Source organism: Dermochelys coriacea, chromosome 3 (genome assembly GCF_009764565.3).
Source record: "Dermochelys coriacea isolate rDerCor1 chromosome 3, rDerCor1.pri.v4, whole genome shotgun sequence".
Classification (NCBI taxonomy): Eukaryota; Metazoa; Chordata; order Testudines; family Dermochelyidae; genus Dermochelys; species Dermochelys coriacea.
In genome coordinates, this window is record NC_050070.1 from 192,589,604 (window position 1) to 192,609,311 (window position 19,708).

The window sequence follows — 19,708 nt, forward strand, 5'->3', positions numbered from 1 at the left end:
CCACCTCATCCCCCTGGTCCGGTGGTCTATAGCAGACTCCCACCATGACATCACTCTTGTTGCACACACTTCTAAACTTAATCCAGAGACACTCAGGTTTTTCCACAGTTTTCCACTGCATGCACAGCATGCAGGGTTGGCAACCAGGACCCTGTGTGCAGGGCCAGGTGCAGGGCCAGCAATCATGATGTGGGACCCTATGTGCGTGGCCAGGAGTGGGGCTGGTAGCTGGGACCCCGCCCGCAGCCCAGAGCGGGGCTGCATCTGGCAGCCCGCATAAAACCTGTGCCTATGGGGATTATATGTAATTCCATGGGGGTGGGGGGATTACAGCCATTCAGGAATAAGGAACAGGTGCAGGAGGGGTGATTAGGCAAATTCACTCAAGCTGTAACACTGCTCAAGAGGTAGCACCACCAGATGATGTGCATTTATTTGTTCAAACTGGACTCTCCAGGACCAACAAACAAAGAAAGGACTTTGAGATAACTATCCTCAGTTAAACTGATTCAGGATCTTCTGTCAGAGCCAGCAAACAGACAGGCCTTTCTGTTGAATGTGGGACCCTAATCCTTAGGGAAATGTTGGAAGGACTGACACCTGCCAGAGCCTGATGTTGGAGTTGGGGTGACCTCTGGTAAGCTTTCAGCCAGCTTGAAGGTTCTTTTACTGTTTTTAATATGTTTTCTCTGTAATGCTTTCCCCTTAAGAATAAATGTGCTTGCTTTTAAAGAGCTATGTGGTAACTTACAGCAGCTCTTCAGTGTGCAGTTGATAGCCTTTGGAGAGAGAGCAATGCACAGGTGCTAGCCTGTTCAGACAGTTTGGCTTGCTGGGAATAACACAGTTTAGGCAGGGAACTGCACAGCCTGGAAAAACCCCAGTTAGGAGAGGAAGAGATGCAGGTCTCTGCCCAAAAGAGGTTATGGCTGAGGTGCTGATATCCGAGAGTGGGTGACCTTGCTGGAGCATAGAGGGGAAATACAGGTGCGGTTGCCCTGAACTGTAACTTCTTGTAAGAGATAAGGATCTGTCTTATAACGCCCTCTTCTGGCTGGAACCCAACTTGCTCTTACTGAGCCAGAGCCCTCCATGGGAGAATTCTACCTGGAACCTTCTCACTGAGTCCAGGAAGGTAATTTCCAGCAAGGTCAGTTGTTGTGGTTTCTTTTTCTTTTATTTCAAGTCTCCTCAACAAGCAGGATCAAAACTTCCCCAAGTCTGTCCCTCACTCCCCCATATGTTCCTCAGCCCAAATTTCCTGGCTCTTACCTCAGACCCTTTTGATAATAGAACTTCCCCACAGTCTCCTTTCTGTCCATTTTTGTTTGTGGAAGCAGTTCCTCCCAGCAGTCGCTCCAGCTTCTGGCAGGTACTACAGCTACTCCTCTTTATTTCCTGCTCCTCCTTTTATGAGTCAGATGGTTAAGCTGTAGGTCTTTTACCAGGTGCAACAGGTTGGACTAATCACCCAGCCAGCCAGCTGCTGGCCTCTGTCCTCAGTCAAATGGTGTCCCTTATATCTTCACACATGTGTATTGGCTGACTTTCCTCAAAAACGCAGAACTTATCACATTAATGAACACCTTGTCACAGCCACATCTTCAAACCCAAGGAGTGGAGTTTCTTTTTCCATTTATTTCTCTCCCCCAATGTGGTATCAGTAGACAGTAGCTCAAGTTCTCTTCCTTTCCCGTGTCTTGGTGATGGAGGACTTGAAAGGCTCAGCAGAATCATAGGAGAATCAAGGCTGCCACCAGTTGCATGAAGGCTGCCTCATACTTTTCAGTTATTGAACAGCTTCTATAGAATCATAGAATATCAGGGTTGGAAGGGACCTCAGGAGGTCATCTAGTCCAAACCCTGCTCAAAGCAGGACCAATCCCCAACAAAATCATCCCAGCCAGGGCTTTGTTAAGCCTGACCTTAAAAACCTCTAAGGAAGGAGATTCAACCATCTCCCCAGGTAATGCATTCCAGTGCTTCACCACCCTTCTAGTGAAAAAGTTTTTCCTAATATCCAACCTAAACGTCCCCCACTGCAACTTGAGACCATTGTTCCTTGTTCTGTCATCTTCTACCACTGAGAACACTCTAGATCCATCCTCTTTGGAACCCCCTTTCAGGTAGTTGAAAGCAGCTATCAAATCCCCCCATTCTTCTCTTCTGCAGACTAAACAATCCCAGTTCCCTCAGCCTCTCCTCATAAGTCATGTGCTCTAGCCCCCAATCATTTTCATTGCCCTCTGCTGGACTCTTTCCAATTTTTCCACATCCTTCTTGTAGTGTGGGGCCCAAAACTGGACCCAGTACTCCAGATGAGGCCTCACCAATGTCGAATAGAGGGTAATAATCACATCCCTCGATCAGCTGGCAATGCCCCTCCTTATACACAGGGCTGGCTCTACAGTTTTGGCCTCCCCAAGCAGTGAAAAAACCTGCCGCCGTGGACAGCAAAGGGGAGAAGCTGCCGCCGATCTGCTGCCGCCGAATTGCTGCCATGGCCGGAGGAACAGCCGTCCCTTTCGAACTGCCGCCGCAAGCACCTGCTTGGAACGCTGGTGCCTGGAGCTGCTCCTGCTTATATAGCCAATATGTCATTAGCCTTCTTGGCAACAAGGGCACACTGTTGACTCATAACAAGGGCACACTCCTGCTGCAGGGCTACTTGACTGCAAGCAGGGGGAACAGCTACTGAAAGAGCTATTCTGCTATTGCTGTGTCCCAGCAATGCTTAGCACTCAACTCAATACCGCGTCCCATGTCTAGGAAATTGGTTAGGAAGGTCTTAGTTTTGATATGTCTTTCGAGGGTCCCCTGCCAATATAGGGCCTGAATCCAGCTTGCTGGCCTCACTGACCAATACAAACAAAGATCAAACCGCATGCAGTGACCAGGACGGCAGCAGACATTCCTATTACAAGCTTGGTGACAAGGACACTGAGTGTGTTCAGTTCAGTAGGGGAGCCTTAAAGTAAAATAGGGGCTGTCATGTGGTATTGTGTACTGCATCTTTAAAATTACATATGCACGGCCAGCATCAAGGTGCCTCCCACTGAGAAAAGGCTTTAGATGCAGGCACACAGACAAAGGAGTTCTGCTCCTTGTTGAGCTCTGGGGCTGACATGCTATTCCAGCTCTGGCAATAAAGTGTCATTTATTTAAATCTCTCAGCTGCGTTCTTACTGATCCTACCTGAGTTCCAGTGACTGCAACAGGGAGTGATCCTGGAGGCAACCCCCAGAGCATCAGAGAACATGATGAAGATGAACCTTATCACAGGTAGTCAGTTGTTGCTGTGTTGTCTTGTTTTAGGAGTTCCTCTTCGCAGGAAAACTGTTTGAAATATGTAACATCACTTTCTCTGTAAAGCATGTTGTTCAGGTGCACCTGGATTGTTTCTTGTGTGGGGGTCAAGGGGGTTGAATTTGCACAGTTGCCAGGTGGCTGGGTGCAGCATTGTATGATGTGGTTGGATGTTTGAAATTATAATCTAGTTTCTTTGCTCTTCTAGATGGCGCGTGTCATTTTGCAACTCTTTTAGTCCAAGTGCAATTGGAAATGAAAGTTTTGCATGAGAGTTTCTCTCACAAACCCATCAGCATCTGTGCCCCGCAGCCTGTGGCCAGTGTTGTGGAAAATGCAGCTCAGGAGGACAGCTCCGCTCTGCAGATTGTCCTCTGCAGTCAAAGTAGGGCCTGCTTGATGACATTTGACATTGTGGGGTCTTGGTGCTTTAATGCAATGAAGCAGCAGCTTCTGCCAATTTCATCCCAGTACTATGTGCCACTTTGAACCTCTAACTATAAGTAATTGGAGGGCTGGATCACTTCTAGCGGTCAGTTAAGAGGATGCTAGGAGACATCTCTGTTAGCATTCTGGTGCATAAAGCACACATGGGCATGGGAGCTGAGGGGGTTGTTTGCATGTGATGCATTTCAAAATGTACAGAATTATTGGAAGTTCCTTCGGTATCTTTTGTAGAAATGACAAGAAAAGAGATGGAGGGGGTTTCCCTCCCTTTCAACAATTCTGAACATTTGTTCTCCAAGTCAGAAAGATGTTCCTTTTCATATAAAGTCCCTCTTTGTTGAAGAGGGTCCTCACTCTTAGAGATACATTTGTCCATGTATTAGACCAGTGGTCCCCAACCTTTCTGATAGTACATTGCTATTCCCAACAGACTCTCGCGAGCAGGCGGTTCTCAGGTGGTTGCGTTCACCGGCGGCATTTCTGTGGCGCGGTGTCCTGCGGGCGCACACAACTGCGGCCACGGGCACCGCGTTGGGGACCCCTGTATTAGACCTTTCTGATCAGCTCCACCGAGCAATAACGTCAGCTGGTGTAAATTGGTGAGGTGCTCATGATTTCAGCAGAGCTGCACCAATTTATACTAGCTGAGGATTTGGCACGATGTACTCAATTAAATGTTGCCCAAAAGAAATTTTCTGGCTACTCCACCCCTCATGCATCCCTGGAGATTCTTATTTAATTAGCTAATGTATTTAGGTGCTATGAGGCAGTTCTTCCTCTTCTCTGCCCTGTAATGCTGCCCTTCAGAAACCCCTAGGCAGACTACAAAGCCTCTGTATCCAAAGGTACATCAGGTGTTTCGCAACAAACTAAGGTGCCATGTCCTAACTTCTCATACTCACTCAGCTACATGACAGCCTGCGGGCAGAGAGGCTAGTGGAGGTTGGACATGAATTTCACAGTCTGTCACATGTCACTTCAGTCTGTGCAAATGCAACTGCCTAGTAAATAAAACGCTGCTGCTGAATTAGGATCAAAATCCAATGTGTGGTCAGAGTTCACAGGATTTGACAATAATCACAAAGAAATCTTTCCTACCAGAGCACTGTCTCCCCATGCAGATCTGTACATGCAGCTGCAGATCACCGGAGGAAAGGGAGGCAATGCTAAAGAAGAGAAGACACTCTCGCTACAGCTCAGCAATTTTTTTCACCTTTTGTTCTCTATATACGTTTCCTTCTTTTTTGTCTCCATAAAAAGGTGGCAAATGTTGCTGTTGCTCTTCAGCCTCACAGCGATGAGGAGGAGGAGAAGGTGACTTGCTCCTTGAGGAAAGCATCAGGCAAGCTCTCCTGCCACCTCCTCTCCCACTCTTTGGGTGATATTAACAAGATCCCGGGGCCCAGCACAGTTGACTGTGTGGAAAGAGCGGAGACACCACCATGAGGCAGGAAGAGCGCAACACCTCCACTACCGCCATCAATTTAGCTGCCATCTACAACCTCCACAGTGGGGACTTCACCTCCTTCCGAAATTTCTCCTTCCCATTCAATTTTAGTTACAGCGATTACGACTTGCCCCTGGACAGTGAGGATGATGTGACCAAGACCCGCACCTTCTTCGCAGCCAAGATTGTGATTGGGGTGGCACTTATCGGCATCATGCTGGTCTGTGGAATTGGCAACTTTATCTTCATCGCTGCCCTGGCCCGCTACAAGAAGCTGCGCAACCTCACCAACCTGCTGATTGCCAACCTGGCCATCTCAGACTTCATCGTGGCCATTGTCTGCTGTCCCTTTGAGATGGACTACTATGTTGTGCGGCAGCTGTCCTGGGAGCACGGCCATGTGCTCTGTGGCTCTGTCAATTACTTACGTACCGTCTCCCTGTATGTCTCTACCAATGCTCTCCTGGCTATAGCCGTAGACAGGTAAGCAGGGGAAATGGATGGTTTGATTTATACAGGGAGAGGAAACCAGGGATCCCTGTCCCTCTCAATGGCCGAGATTTTCAACTGTTGGTGCCACCTAAATAAGTGGCTTAATGTTTAGAGGTGCTGAGCACCTATGGGCCCTGTTGATGTCCAGCAGATTTGTAGAAATCAGGCCACTTAAAAGCTTGATCCTGGGAGGTGCTAAGCAGAGGTCAGGAATTCTTTGATGAAATGTTGGGAATGTTTTGGGTTTTTTTTGTCAATTTTTAGGAAAACTTCCTCAGGTCCAGGATGGAATTTTGGAGAACAGAACCATCCCAGAATTGCCAAAAGCCTACTCCTTAGGGCACTCATGTGAGAGACCCAAGTTCAAGTCCCTGCTCTACCTGATTTAAAGCAGGGGACTTAAACCTGGATCTTCCATATCCAAGGTGAGAGCCCTAGCCACTGATCTATACAGTCACTTTCTCTCAGTCTCCTCTGTTGAAGCTGTTCCACTTTTCATACATAATTATATATTCATTGGGCCAGAGAGAGACTTACTCTGTAGTCCACTGGTTAGGGTACTCACCTGGTGATCACTGGGCTTTTGGCTATGTGGGGTCTTGGTCTCTCCTATAAAGTATTTTGAAACATCTAGTTTTCATTCTGATGTGGAAAGAAAATGAATGGCAGCACTTCAAAAAATGTTATGAACCAGAATTCTTGTTTTCCAGCCAGCCCTATTGAGAACCCTCCCCTGACTCAGCAAGCACTTGGCAGCACTAAGCTGGACATTTAAATATAGAATTAGGTGCTAAGCTTTAGGCATCCAAAAATCTTCTCTCTGGGTCTAAATCATCAATAACTCCCTTTCCTCTCCTATTTATTTATTTCCATGGTTGGCACCAAATATTTTCCCAGGCAAAGGACTATATCAAGGTCCTACAGGAACCCATGCGGACATCAAACCAGAGACTCTTTCATTTTTCAAGCCGTTATGAAAATGACACCTAGTTTAAGCCCTAGTTCCATTAAAGGAGCCTCTGCAAATTCAGTTCTGAGACCAGGGGTGCCTCACAATGCCCAGATGCCACACAATTTGCTTCACTTTGCATCCCTGAGACCTTTGTATGGAGTTTCTCTCCCTGTAGGAATTTTTAAAGTATAACCACTGACTTCACATTGGGTGGCTACTGCTCTTGCCTGCCATTTTTTGTTTTATTGGTCCTGTGCACCACTGACTCAGATACCTGGACCCAGCTTGACACCAAAGTTAAGTCTGTCACAATTGACCCGTGGAAGGCAAGTCAGAAAAGATTGTTTCCAAAGAGAAAGATCACACAACACAAATCATTCCCTACACCACAGTGCCACATGACTAGCTTTGAAGACTTACAACAGCTCAGTGTATTAGTATTATTGTTCTTTCCCCTTAATATTTGCAATTTATCCTGTTTCCTTTCTATGCCATTTTAAGTTATAATCTCAGTTATGCAGTTTGGGGGCCTGATTCTCCTCTCATACCAATTTAATACTGATTTAACTCCACTGACTGTTGTGTAGATACAGCCTCCACTGAAATCAATGAGAGTATTTCTACTAGCTCCAGTGGGAATTGGGTCAAGCCTTTTCACTGGCTTAAGTAGGAGAAGAACCAGCCCCTATTAACCAGCTCTTCAGCTGGTGTAAACTGACATAGCTCCAGTGTAGTCTGTGTGAACCAGTTCAGGAGTTGGCTTTATGTCTTTGTTTTGAGCTTATTACTGTTTTCTATTTGATTTAATTGTTCTTAGATAGTAATGAATGGTTTGGACAGACCTGTTCAGTCACCTCCTCTGTCCCACCACCTCACACAAAGTTGTTCCCAAACAGACAGTAGGAGGTACTTGTCATCAAGCCTTGTGCCTGCCAAAAGCATAGAGAAGATTTTCCAGCATCTCTCCCAGTCCATCTACTAAAATGATCCTGGAAAAATATTTTTAAAAAGTTATTGCAAAACCAAGCCACAAAGTTTATATAAATCCATATTCAATTTTAAAGCCTAAGTGTTCTCTATTTTTGTAAGAGGGTGACTTTTTTTAAAAAATTGCTAAAAGCTCCTTTTGCCCAATAGCAATCAATTAAAACCCCTGTGGTTATTTCTTCGATCAGGCAAATGTCTATAATTCATTCACATCTCTTTTGCTCAAAATGGTTAACTGAAGAAGAAGAAATTGCTAACATTCTGTTTGTCTGAGAGCTTGAGTAATCATGTGATAAGCAAGCTTAAGATGCACTATTTAAAAAGATATTTCAGGAAAATATTTTTGCAGTAAGGTACTATAAAGTAGAAACATTCATATCCTTAGTATTCTTTATTTTTGGAACAAAGTTCTGGAGATTTGGCAATACAGTATGTTGACCTCTCCATTTTTTCTGGCCAACATTTTGAGCCCATCCTGCATCCCTGGGACACTCTAGATGGGAATAATTCATATATATTATGATGAGCTGAGACATGTCAAGGCAGTTTCGTGCAACTCAACTGGTGCAATGCTGCCCTAAAGGCAACTTAGCTGGCCACTGGCAGATTTCCCCTAACACAGAAGGATCCTCAGGTAATGTAGAGGTTTCAGAGTAGCAGCCGTGTTAGTCTGTATTCGCAAAAAAGAAAAGGAGTACTTGTGGCACCTTAGAGACTAACAAATTTATTTGAGCTTAAGCACGAAAGCTTATGCTCAAATAAATTTGTTAGTCTCTAAGGTGCCACAAGTACTCCTTTTCTTTTTTTCAGGTAATGTAGAGCTGCCACAGCTGCGCCTATGTTCCACTAACTCCCCAGCCACAGCCAGTGCAGGGGATATGGCTGGGGAATGGCGAGAGCATTCTTGTAACTGCACAATCTCCAGCTTTCATAATGGCAGCCATGATCACTTAGTGCAATTTAGAGCAGCCTGAAGAGTGCTCTACCATGTGCAAGGAGATGGTATTAGGGCAGAGAAGCCCCAGGATCGATGGACAGGAAGGTTGCTTAAGTCACCTTTGTACCTATGCCTCCTTAGTTCTGCCAAACACTTCTCAACCAGTACTAAGAAGCTGGGCTGGTGTATTCTTCTGTTTTACTGGCATTTATTTAAAATGGGGAACTTTTCACTTGGTGAAAAGAGAAGCAGCACTCAGTTAATAATAAAAATATATACAGTTGTCCGTTCCATTGCACTGGTATGGGGATGACTTCTTTTGCCATTCCACGGGATCTTGTCTGTACCAAGAAGATCTTTGAGGTGTGCATTTGACCCTAGATGGGGCACCCAAGTAGCTTGACTGACATTTCATTTATTTATGAATGAGTGATCCAATAATATATAATATACAGGCATAAAATCCTTCTAATGAATGATAAATTGCACTATTTTAAACAGTTGTTACACCTTGATGTGGAATACAAAACTACAGATAGCTTGGGAGGGTAGACACTTTTTGTGAGTACATTTGATCAAAATGTTCTTTATGTGGAAAAGAAGGTTCAAATCTTCTTGTGCTAAATTGTGCCCTCAATTAAGCAGAATTCCCCATCAAGATCAGAGTGAAAACAGGTGGTATAATATGGCCCCTTGTGCCTTTTTAACTTAATTGAGTCAATAGCAATTGATTCATCTTGCATATAAAATACTAAGATTTCTCCTTAGCTTTTGTTAACTGCTGCGTGGTAAATGGCAGCAGCAAATTGATTGCAGTCTTGTAATAATTGATGAGTGCAAGCAGCTGTTGTCATGGAAAGTAATATGGCAGCTAAATGGTCATAGAAAATTTATGCTCCTATTACCAATAGTCTCTTGCTACACACTAAACAAAAATCCACATTAGAGTAAACTGCCAGGATTTATATATAAAACCCTTTATCAATTATATGAAAACATCCTGAGATGTAAATATTTAAAAGCATCGGTATGTCTGATTTCAATTCAAACCTTTATTGCCTTATAAAATATTTGTGTTTCCATTATTTTAAATATCTTTACACAGAGATTGAATGGTAGTAATTGTACCTTCCCTAATCCTACACATTCAAGTATTTCTCAGCCAAGGAATGTATTTTCCTCCTTTGTCCTCTAAGGATGTATTACTGTGTGCTTTCAAGTCTCACACAAATATATGTGCATCTAGTCCATCTAAGAACAACACAGATAAGTCACTGTGTACTGTATCTGTGTCACCGACTAACCCTTAAAAGATGTTTACAGCTTCTTTTCATCCTGTATCTCATAACTTGGGATCAGGGTTAAAGAAACAATGTTTCCATATTGATAGGAAGTTAAGCCATGATTTTTCAAAAACAGGAGCCTAAAATGTAGGCTCCTAAATCCATACTTAGGCACCTAAATAGACAGCCAGATTTTCAAAGTGCTGAGCAATAACAAGATGGCCATACTTCTGGAAGTTTAGCCACTCAGTCAGATGCTTATTTATGGATTTAGGAGCCTAAGTTTAGGCTGCTTCATTTTTTACTTATTTTCATCTCTTTTTCCCTCAAGAAAGGAAATATCTGTCAAGTTCTCCATTTTTAAAACAATGAAAATTTTTGTCCCCTCCCCAGTAAATTACCCTGTTTGGATTCAGAAATGTACTTTAGTTAATAAGCTTTCCTGACTTTGTTCTGAGTGTGTTATTTATCTTTTGTAGGTATCTGGCCATTGTCCACCCACTCAAACCACGAATGAATTATCAAACAGCTACTTTCCTAATTGCTTTGGTCTGGATAGTCTCCATACTCATTGCGATACCATCTGCATATTTTGCAACTGAAACTGTAATATTCATAGTAAAAAATCAGGAGAAAATTTTTTGTGGCCAGATTTGGCCAGTTGACCAGCAAATGTATTATAAATCCTACTTCCTCTTCATCTTTGGCATTGAATTTGTTGGACCCGTAATTACAATGACCCTGTGTTATGCCAAGATTTCCAGAGAGCTTTGGTTTAAAACTGTCCCAGGGTTCCAGACAGAACAGATCAGAAAGAGGCTCCGGTGCAGAAGAAAAACAGTCATGGTACTTATGTGTATCCTAACAGTTTATGTCCTCTGCTGGGCCCCATTCTATGGATTCACAATCGTCCGTGACTTTTTCCCCACAGTCTTTGTGAAAGAGAAGCATTACCTTACAGCCTTTTACATAGTTGAGTGCATTGCCATGAGCAATAGCATGATCAACACTATGTGCTTTGTAACTGTAAAGAATAACACCATGAAGTATTTGAAGAAGATCATGTTGCTTAGGTGGAGATCTACATATAATGGCAGCAAATCGAGTGTAGATTTAGACATTAAAACTAGTGCGATGCCTGTCACAGAAGAGGTAGACTGCATAAAATTAAAGTAATTTCTTGTGGTTCTATTGTCATGACATATGTATTCCGTGGGGGGAGAGGGGTTGCCTCAGAAAATTCTCTTTTTCTGTGATGCTATCTAGTAATGGAGAGAACACTGGACTATGAGTCAGTAGACCATGGCTCTATTCCTGACTATTCCAGTGACCTTCTGTCCCAACGCTCTTTGCCTCAGTTTCCCCATCTGTAAAACTGGAACAGTGACACTTCTCTTTTGTAAATCCCTTTGTGATTTAGGAATGGCAAGTGCTATATAAGAACAAGGTTGTATTGTCTGGGTCTGAAATTCCCCCGTCTCTCCTAGCAATGATGCTGAAAATTCCCTCCATTTCCCCTTAATTCTGGGTGTGACCTTTGACCTCTTCCAGCCCATAACCCTTGCCTTTAAGGCGCGCATCCTTCCCCACACACATCCTCTCCACCTTGGTAAGCTGGGAAGCAAGACTTTACTGCTTTATGGTACTCCTTATCCTCTCAAAATGTCCGGACTCCTTCAAGTGCCTAAGCACCTAGCAACCTGCTGTCATTTCAACCCCACACAGCCTCCTGATCCACAGCATAGCCTCTTGCCACCAGGCCCGTTTTCTACCATTTCCTGCTCTAGCAAAGACCCTGAGTCATTTACTGTGGCATCCTGTATAGAACACTTTGATCTCATCCCCCTTTGTACATTTATGCAGAATGTTACTTTGCTCTTGTGTACCTAAAAACGGAATGGCTCCATTTTCCCGCTGGCACGGAGGAGTTCTTTCTCGCCTGCTTAGGGCCAGATTCTGTCACCCTCGCTGATGCTATGACCATGATACTCCAAGAGCAGGCCCATTCATTTCAATAGGACTACTTTGTGAGTAAGGAGCTATTTAGTGGTTAAAATTCACCCTTGTGCACATTGCCTAGCCATCCCTTAAATTCCAGTATGCCCTTAAAATAGGGTTTGAGTGGGACATATATCATGTATAGGGCTTGTGCTGGCCCTTTGCAAAAGGGTGAATTTCACCCACGGTGAGTAAGGGAGATAGAAACTGTCCCTCTATGAACCTGTCACTGATTTGCTGTTTGACTTTCACTTGTTATCTGTGTAAATGTAGCAAAATCATGCACCATGCAGCATGTCCAGATGAATTCTGTGTGTTCTTCTTTAATTCCATCTTTATCATTCAGTTTTTGTATAGCACAAGGATCGGTGTATCTTTTAATTAGTAACTGTGATTATACAGATAATGTCAGTGAAGTACATTCATTTAAGCCCCAGTCATTACACTTCATGAATTTTCATGTATTGAAATCAAGGCTTTGCTACTGAGCTGCAGAATGCTTGTCTTTTTTGTGTGATTGATACTGCCTCCCTTTGAAGTAAACTGCTTTTGTAAATATTTGTGAATTTAAAGTGAACAGAAATGTCTGTTACTTAATAAAACAATAAATGTAGGAATCCGAGCAGCATTCACAATTATTTTTAAGAAAATTGCTTTTCATACTCATTTTTTTTACATCAAAGAATGGACTAAAATGTCAATAATCCCATTTTGGTAGCAAAGATCAGTGCTGCTGGGATGGAGTGGAGCAGACCCAGAGGCCACTGCTGGAGGTCTCAGGGTCCTGCCACAACCATCCCAGGAAAGGAGCAGTTGAGCTAAATTCTCCAAGCTGCCTAGACAGATTGCACAGGAAGCAGTCAGTCAGTCTGGGGAAGACTTCAAGGGGCTAGCCAATCAGAGGGTTGCAGGATAGTATAAAAGGAGCTGCAGTGCAGACCAGAGTCTGTTCCTTGCTGGAGTAAGAGGATGGCAGATGGTGCTCTTTGCTGGCCAGAGAGAACTGCAGCACCACAGACAGCTCAGTGCTGGGAGGGTCTGGGGGAGCAAGAAAGATCTGGCTGGCTGCTAGGCGTGAACATAGAAGAGCTCTGAGGTAGGGCTGATGCATTGGTGAAGGCAGGGGCCAAGGGAAAGTGGCCCAAGGAACTGAAAGCAGTTTAGTTAGAGCCGTGGTTCTCAACTTATTTACCATTGTGGGCTACATATGTGGCCCACAATATATATACTATCTGTATTGCCCTGAGGATATCGATTGGGCCACAAGTGGCCTGTAGACCGTGTGTTGAGAACCACTGAGTTAGAGGGATCTGAAGGTGCATGGCAGCTATTCTTAGGGTCCCTGGGATGGGACCCAGAGTAATGGGTGGACCTGGGTCTCCCCCCAGTTAGAGAATGATAAATACCCAGAAAGGGATCTGAACTGTTAAGAGGACCAGCTGGAGAGCTGGGGCCAGAACAGACCAGAGTGAGCAAAAAGTATCCTGGAGGAAGCCCTGGGCATATTGCCTCCTACCAGGGCCAGGAGCACTTAAAGACTTGTTGGACTAATATCCCAGAAGGGGTCTGTTTGAATTGTGCTCCATATAGACTGTGAGTCACTCAGCTGGAGGGTTGAGTCACTGGAAACTACCAGAGAAACTGCCAGAAGGGGTCACCATAGACAGAGAAGTGGAGACACACCTGACCAGAAGCGGACACTAGCAAGAGATGGATGACAGGCCATTACAGATGTGAACAATTATGTCTAATGGAAGTAACATAGAATACAGAATTTAAGGCCAGAAGGGCTTAAGGTCATCTAATCTGACTTCCTGTGTCACAGGCCACTAATGCCCCCTAGCACCAACATACTAAACCCACCAACCAAAATTAGACCAAAGTATTACAGCCTAGAGGAGACTAAACTATTGTGTGCCACAGAGAGAATAGGAGGGACCAAGATCCTTGAGGCCCCTGCAATGGCAAGGAATTGATAAAATGAGACACCCATATAATCCTGGCAAGTGACACATGCCATGCTGCAGAGGAAGGCAAAAAATACCCAAGGTATTCAAATTCTCCTATAATTATCTGCACGTATTAAAGTCCGAGTATTATAGAGGGCTATACAGCCATGTTCACATGCTTTTAGTATGAAAACTTATTAAACACACTTTTTAGAGTACAGTTAATGGGTTAGAAATGTATTAAATCCATTTATTTCGCAGACCTGCATAGAAATCTGAAAGGTTGGGGATTGTGTACTAACAAACTAAAAAACCTGAGGGCTACCATATTATGTTTATAGAATCTGACTATAAGGCCAGAAGGAACAACCTGATCATCTAGTCCAGTGATATTCAGACCTCAATGGGTTCAGGAACCAAATTAGCAATCAGCATTACCCAAAAGAGCCACAGTAGAGTGAATTCATTGTTTCATTCACTATAGTACTATATATTCATATTTAAACAGAATGACAAAGGTAGTATTTAGGATTTTATATATATAATATTCTCACAGCAAAATGACCGAGCAAGTATAATTATTATCCTGATTGGTTAATAATTAAAATCACACTCTGTTTTAATGTCATGTGCTGCAAAGAGCCACAGGAAACACATTAAAGAGCCATTTGAAGCTCAAAAGCCTCAATCTGAGTATCACTGATCTAGTCTGACCTCCTGTATATCACAGGCCACCAACACCACCCTGCACCTGAACACTAGGCCCAACAACATCAGTGAATTCTGGCAGGAGTGCATCCCCTTTGAGTGGGCTCCAGGAACCTTCTACCAAGACTGCTAATGACACCTTTCTGGGATATTTGCACTGGAAACATTCCAGAAAATCCAAGCTGTGTCCATACTTACCCCGGTAAGAGGAGACACCATAGGAGGGGTAATTTAGAATCTCTGGTCCTGGCTCTTGAAGGTATTATTCAAGTGGTGCAATTCAGTCAGTCAGGGCTGGGGGAGGACACAAAAGCCAACTCCCAAATTCTGTATCCAATCCCTAACATAAATCAGAGCAGATGGAGTTGAAAAATTGGGTTACATCAGAAGCTTCAACCTTTACTGTGGAGTAGCTACAGTAGGACAGAGTAAGTTCTTAACCCATAATGGGACCAGTGTGGAATCCAAACAGTTATCTTGACAACAAATTTATACTGATTTCATTACTTAGGGCTTCTTTACATGTTGGGGTAACGAGTCACCCCTTACCACTGGGCATCCATGTTTAGTGTACCTTTAACCACTGAGCCAGAATGCTAGGACTGTGCCTTGAAGGCAATAAACCTGGTTGAGTGCCTTTGTCACCAAACTGTGCCTGTGGTCTTTCTTTGATTAACAGCGAGGTACACTGAATTAACAGGCTGCACTGGACATTGGAGCTCCAAGGACAGATGCACTGAACTGTGTTACCAAAGAAACAACATTCCAACCTTCTACACTTAAAGACATTAGGCACTCAACTCCTCTTGAAAGTCAGTGGTAGTTGGTTTCAGAGTAGCAGCCGTGTTAGTCTGTATTCGCAAAAAGAAAAGGAGTACTTGTGGCACCTTAGAGACTAACAAATTTATTAGAGCATAAGCTTTCGTGAGCTACAGCTCACTTCATCGGATGCATTTGGTGGAAAAAACAGAGGAGAGATTTATATACACACACACAGAGAACATGAAACAATGGGTTTATCATACACACTGTAAGGAGAGTGATCACTTAAGATAAGCCATCACCAACAGCAGGGGGGGGAAGGAGGAAAACCTTTCATGGTGACAAGCAGGTAGGCTAATTCCAGCAGTTAACAAGAATATCAGAGGAACAGTGGGGGGTGGGGTGGGAGGGAGAAATACCATGGGGAAATAGTTTTACTTTGTGTAGTTGGGTGCCTTATTCCTATAAGCCCCTTTGAAGATCCAGCCTGGAAACTTTGCATACACTTAAGTTACGTTGCTTTACATTGACACACAAAATCTGGAAAGTTCAACTGGCCAAACATCTGTCTCTTTTATTTAATTCAACTCTTTAAACAGCTAACACTGTTGTAATATGGTTGTAATTCACAATGGGTGTAAATCTGTAGTGACTCCCTTTATTATAGTGGAGGTACTCTTGATTTACAATGGTGTAAATGTGAACAGAATCTGGCACAATCATATCTTTCCCTGCTCAAATTGTTGGTGTTTTTTCTAGCAATACTTCTTTGTATACAAAACACTCTACAGGCCAGAATAGAACTAAATTACTCAGACGATTTTTAAAAGGATAGTTCTGATTGCTTTTTCCATGAGAAGCCAGGCTGTGAATTTCTACAATGTAATATTGGATCTCGTGTCTTCATGCTACATACACTAAGGAAATCTCTATTTGGTGGAAGTAAAATTCAATCTATGCCAAATAAGTACAGCTGTCCAGTATCTCACATCACTGTTTTTATCTACATTGCCATACTTGTAATACATTTTTATATTACTGTACCCTCTGCAAAAAAGTGCCTAGTATAACACTTTGCGATCAGTCGTGCTGATTGGTGAGCTGAAAGTAATGTAAGATAACTGTAATATCCAATGATTCTCTCTCCCATTGGTGCAATTGTAAGGAAGATGATGGCACAGAAGAGTGCGTATTTGAATTGAATACTTGTTAGAGTGCTGTAGCTTTTAAACACTGCTTCTAAGGATAACCATTGGTGGCAAAGTATCTCAATGACTCTATCATTTAATGACATAATTTGGGGACATAGGTCTTAGTTTAGGGTACGTCTTCACTGCAGTAGAGATGTGACTGCAGCCCATGTAGACATACCTGTGTTACCTTTGATCTAGCTAGATCAAATAACAATAGCAACGAAGCCAAGGCAGCCCGGGCTGTACAAGCCCACTTAGAACCCTCAAAGGGCTAGCCCAAACTGCTGCAGCTTATTGTTATTCAAGCTAGCTAGATGAAAGGTAGCTCAGGTATATCTACCAGTGCTTCAGTAATACCTCTGATTGCAGTGGAGAGCCTTTGAAAGAAAAAATATTTCCTCCATAGCAACTGAATTAGAGGTAGCTGATGTCCTAAAATGAGCAGTGGGGTTACAGGAACTTTCCCTCTTCCCTCCCCACCCCATTCTTCCCCTGGGGATTGACCAAATTTTAAAATGATAAAATTGGGACATTGGTAGGGGCGATCAATAAGGTATCACGGGAGGGTACCACCTCTTCCCTCTCCCATGAAGAACTAGGACACTTCAGAAAATGGTGAGTGGGAGAACAAGTATTCATCCCTTTGAATCTCCCTTTTTTTTTCCCTTCTTCCAGTCATGTTCTAATCTTCTGTTCTCTTCATATTGTCTTCTCCCCTACACCCTTCTCACACACATTCCATACTCCCCCCATTCTCCACCAATACATGTAAAGAGTTGAACAGAGGAAACTGTTTCCATTACACAAGTTTGGTCCTATAAAACCCTGGAACAAGGCTACCTATTGAGTGTCGTGTACCAGCACATTCCGTACTAATTCAACAAATCCATAGAGAGCTCTCGCAACATCCACCCCCGCTCACACATTTACTCACCTAAGTCTCCTCCACTTAAGTCTATCATTCCAGCCCATTTCCCCTCCCACTTCAAAAACCCACTTTTCCCCCACAACTCCCCTCAGCTCTCTCTGTTATGCAGTGGCCTATTATATTCTGTTATCCAAAGTAGGTGAAATGCAACAAAAGCCCATTATATATAATTATTGATAAAATGAGCAAAAGTTTGTGGCAGTAAGAATGGTATAAACTGGATGGATTTGAGATAAAATAACTGAAATGGGGTCAGGTAAGATCATAGATTGGCATAATAATGAGCTGATGGATTTTAGAAATGGAAGGAAATGTTTATAATTGTGATCTCCTGCAATATGTTTTGATTAGGTAATCCTGGTACAGGGAGTTTGCCACCATTTTCTGACCTTCCAGTTTTGAGTGGTCCCTTGGGAACTTCCTTAAACTAAGCTCAACCTCACCGTCATGCTGACTACCTTCCTGGGGCCCTGGAATATGCTATCATACCATTGAGCCTTCATTGTTCTGATTAGACCACACAATCTCCAATACAAGACAGATTCTCTTTCTAACCATCTGGAAAATTTGTGTCACCACTAATGCAGCTGTGCAACATCGATCACAAACTGCCTTTATTATCACAACTCATGGGTGTTAACAAAAATTTTGGATCTACTCTGAGGATTAGTTAAAAGTGTGTGTATGAGAGAGAGAAAATAAGGAACTTAAACCTTACAAGAAAGAACAAAAAAGTTACATTGTTTAAACTCTGGGACTAAAATAGCCTTGACACAGTGTCCCATCAACCAGGCAACTATTCATGCATACTATAAGTCTACCAGATACCCAGACATCTGGATAAACCAAGGACACATTAATGAGGTCTGACTATATTCAGAATAGTCTAGTGCTTGGTACATGCAGCATTTGCATCTGTCCTCTTTACAGCTGCCTCAACTTAAACTATCTCAGTGCAAAAGGATCTTCACAAATGCCACCAAGCTTTACATCCGATTACATGCTATTTAGACCTAAATCAAATATTAATACTCTGCTCTAAATGTAGAAACAGTAAAATTTTCAAACACTTTAACACAAATATTCCAATCATTTTTACAGTCGGGCAGGACTGACAAGGCAGTGTTCGGATTTAGAACTGGATTATGTGTACACCAAGGTTCATTGTTTGGGTTCAAGGATAAACCAGGGTAGTATTTGTTTTTGCGCTGGATGGCCCTAAACTACCAGAGAAGTCTCTGAGTACCTGAATGGCAAAGATATTACTGAAAAGTTGTTGCCATGTAAAGCATCCTTTCTGTTAGGTGTGGCTAGATAACAGCAAGAGTCCACCCTTGCACTGAGTTGTCAGGTTGGGATGGCAGGCCCAATGGACAATTTACTGTCAGATGTGTGACTCTTGTCCATGTAAGCACGGATAAATATCTCCTTACTCCTTTTTCTGAACCCAATCCTCCAAATCTATGGCTTGATCCTTCTGCCTTTGAGGGATTGATAATTCCTTGGAGTGTTGCTACTGACTTCAATGGGAGCAGGAGCAAGTCCTTGTCACATTCACTGTCTCAAGCAGAAACACAAGACACAATTAGAGCCCAATCCTGCAAGGTTTTCAGAGCCTCCTGAAGGGCTCTCAACTCCCACTGAAGTTAACAGAAGTTTAAACTGCTCAGTGGTATCCATTGCCTTGCAGAATAGGGCCCCCCCTATATCCCCAGAGATATCCCAGGCCTAAACAATTATACGCCTGAAAGAAAAACACAGGATTCTTACTCTGTGTTGAAATATAATTTTTAAAACCTGTATTAACTCTCAAAGAAGTAACACCTTTTCCCATAAGGGTATAAATGAACTCCATTTTGTGGAGGCCTTATGTCCTAAGGGAAGTATTTTCTCATCAAGTTTTCAAGGACTTCAGCCTTCCTATAAAGCAAATCACCATCCTTAACCAAGGCAGCAGAGAGGTTCTGGCAATCTCACACGGATGAATATTAACAGCATCAGGAGTATTTCTATTTGCTGTTTAAGCACTTTTAAAAAAAATCTATTGCACTCAGATGAGGAGCTAGAGCACCTAGTTTATATTCCAGTGTTGCTATTTTTAGACTCTCAAGTGCTTTAATATTCTGAAGTAGCATTTCAAGGAGAAACTTGCAAGAGCTGCTGCTTGCAGTCACACTTAGAGACACAAGTCCTCTTCTAGCCCAGGTTTTGAAAATGACCTACAGTGGGGAAGGTGAGGAATCTCCTTAGTGATTTCCTCTCCTTTTAGCACTGTGCCAGGTTCCCAGGCACGAATGACTGTGCCACAGTTCCCTGCTC

General features: G+C 43.1%; 1 protein-coding gene across 1 annotated transcript; it reads left to right on the top strand.

The window, feature by feature from the left end:
• The first annotated feature begins 3,054 nt into the window (after positions 1 to 3,054).
• Positions 3,055 to 12,470, top strand: PROKR1 (prokineticin receptor 1). Its single transcript, XM_038396629.1, has 3 exons — positions 3,055 to 3,282; positions 5,014 to 5,683; positions 10,331 to 12,470. The coding sequence occupies exons 2-3, from the start codon at positions 5,196 to 5,198 to the stop codon at positions 11,025 to 11,027; spliced, it is 1,185 nt and encodes a 394-aa protein (XP_038252557.1). The 5' UTR covers positions 3,055 to 3,282; positions 5,014 to 5,195; the 3' UTR covers positions 11,028 to 12,470.
• The last annotated feature ends 7,238 nt before the right edge of the window (positions 12,471 to 19,708 follow it).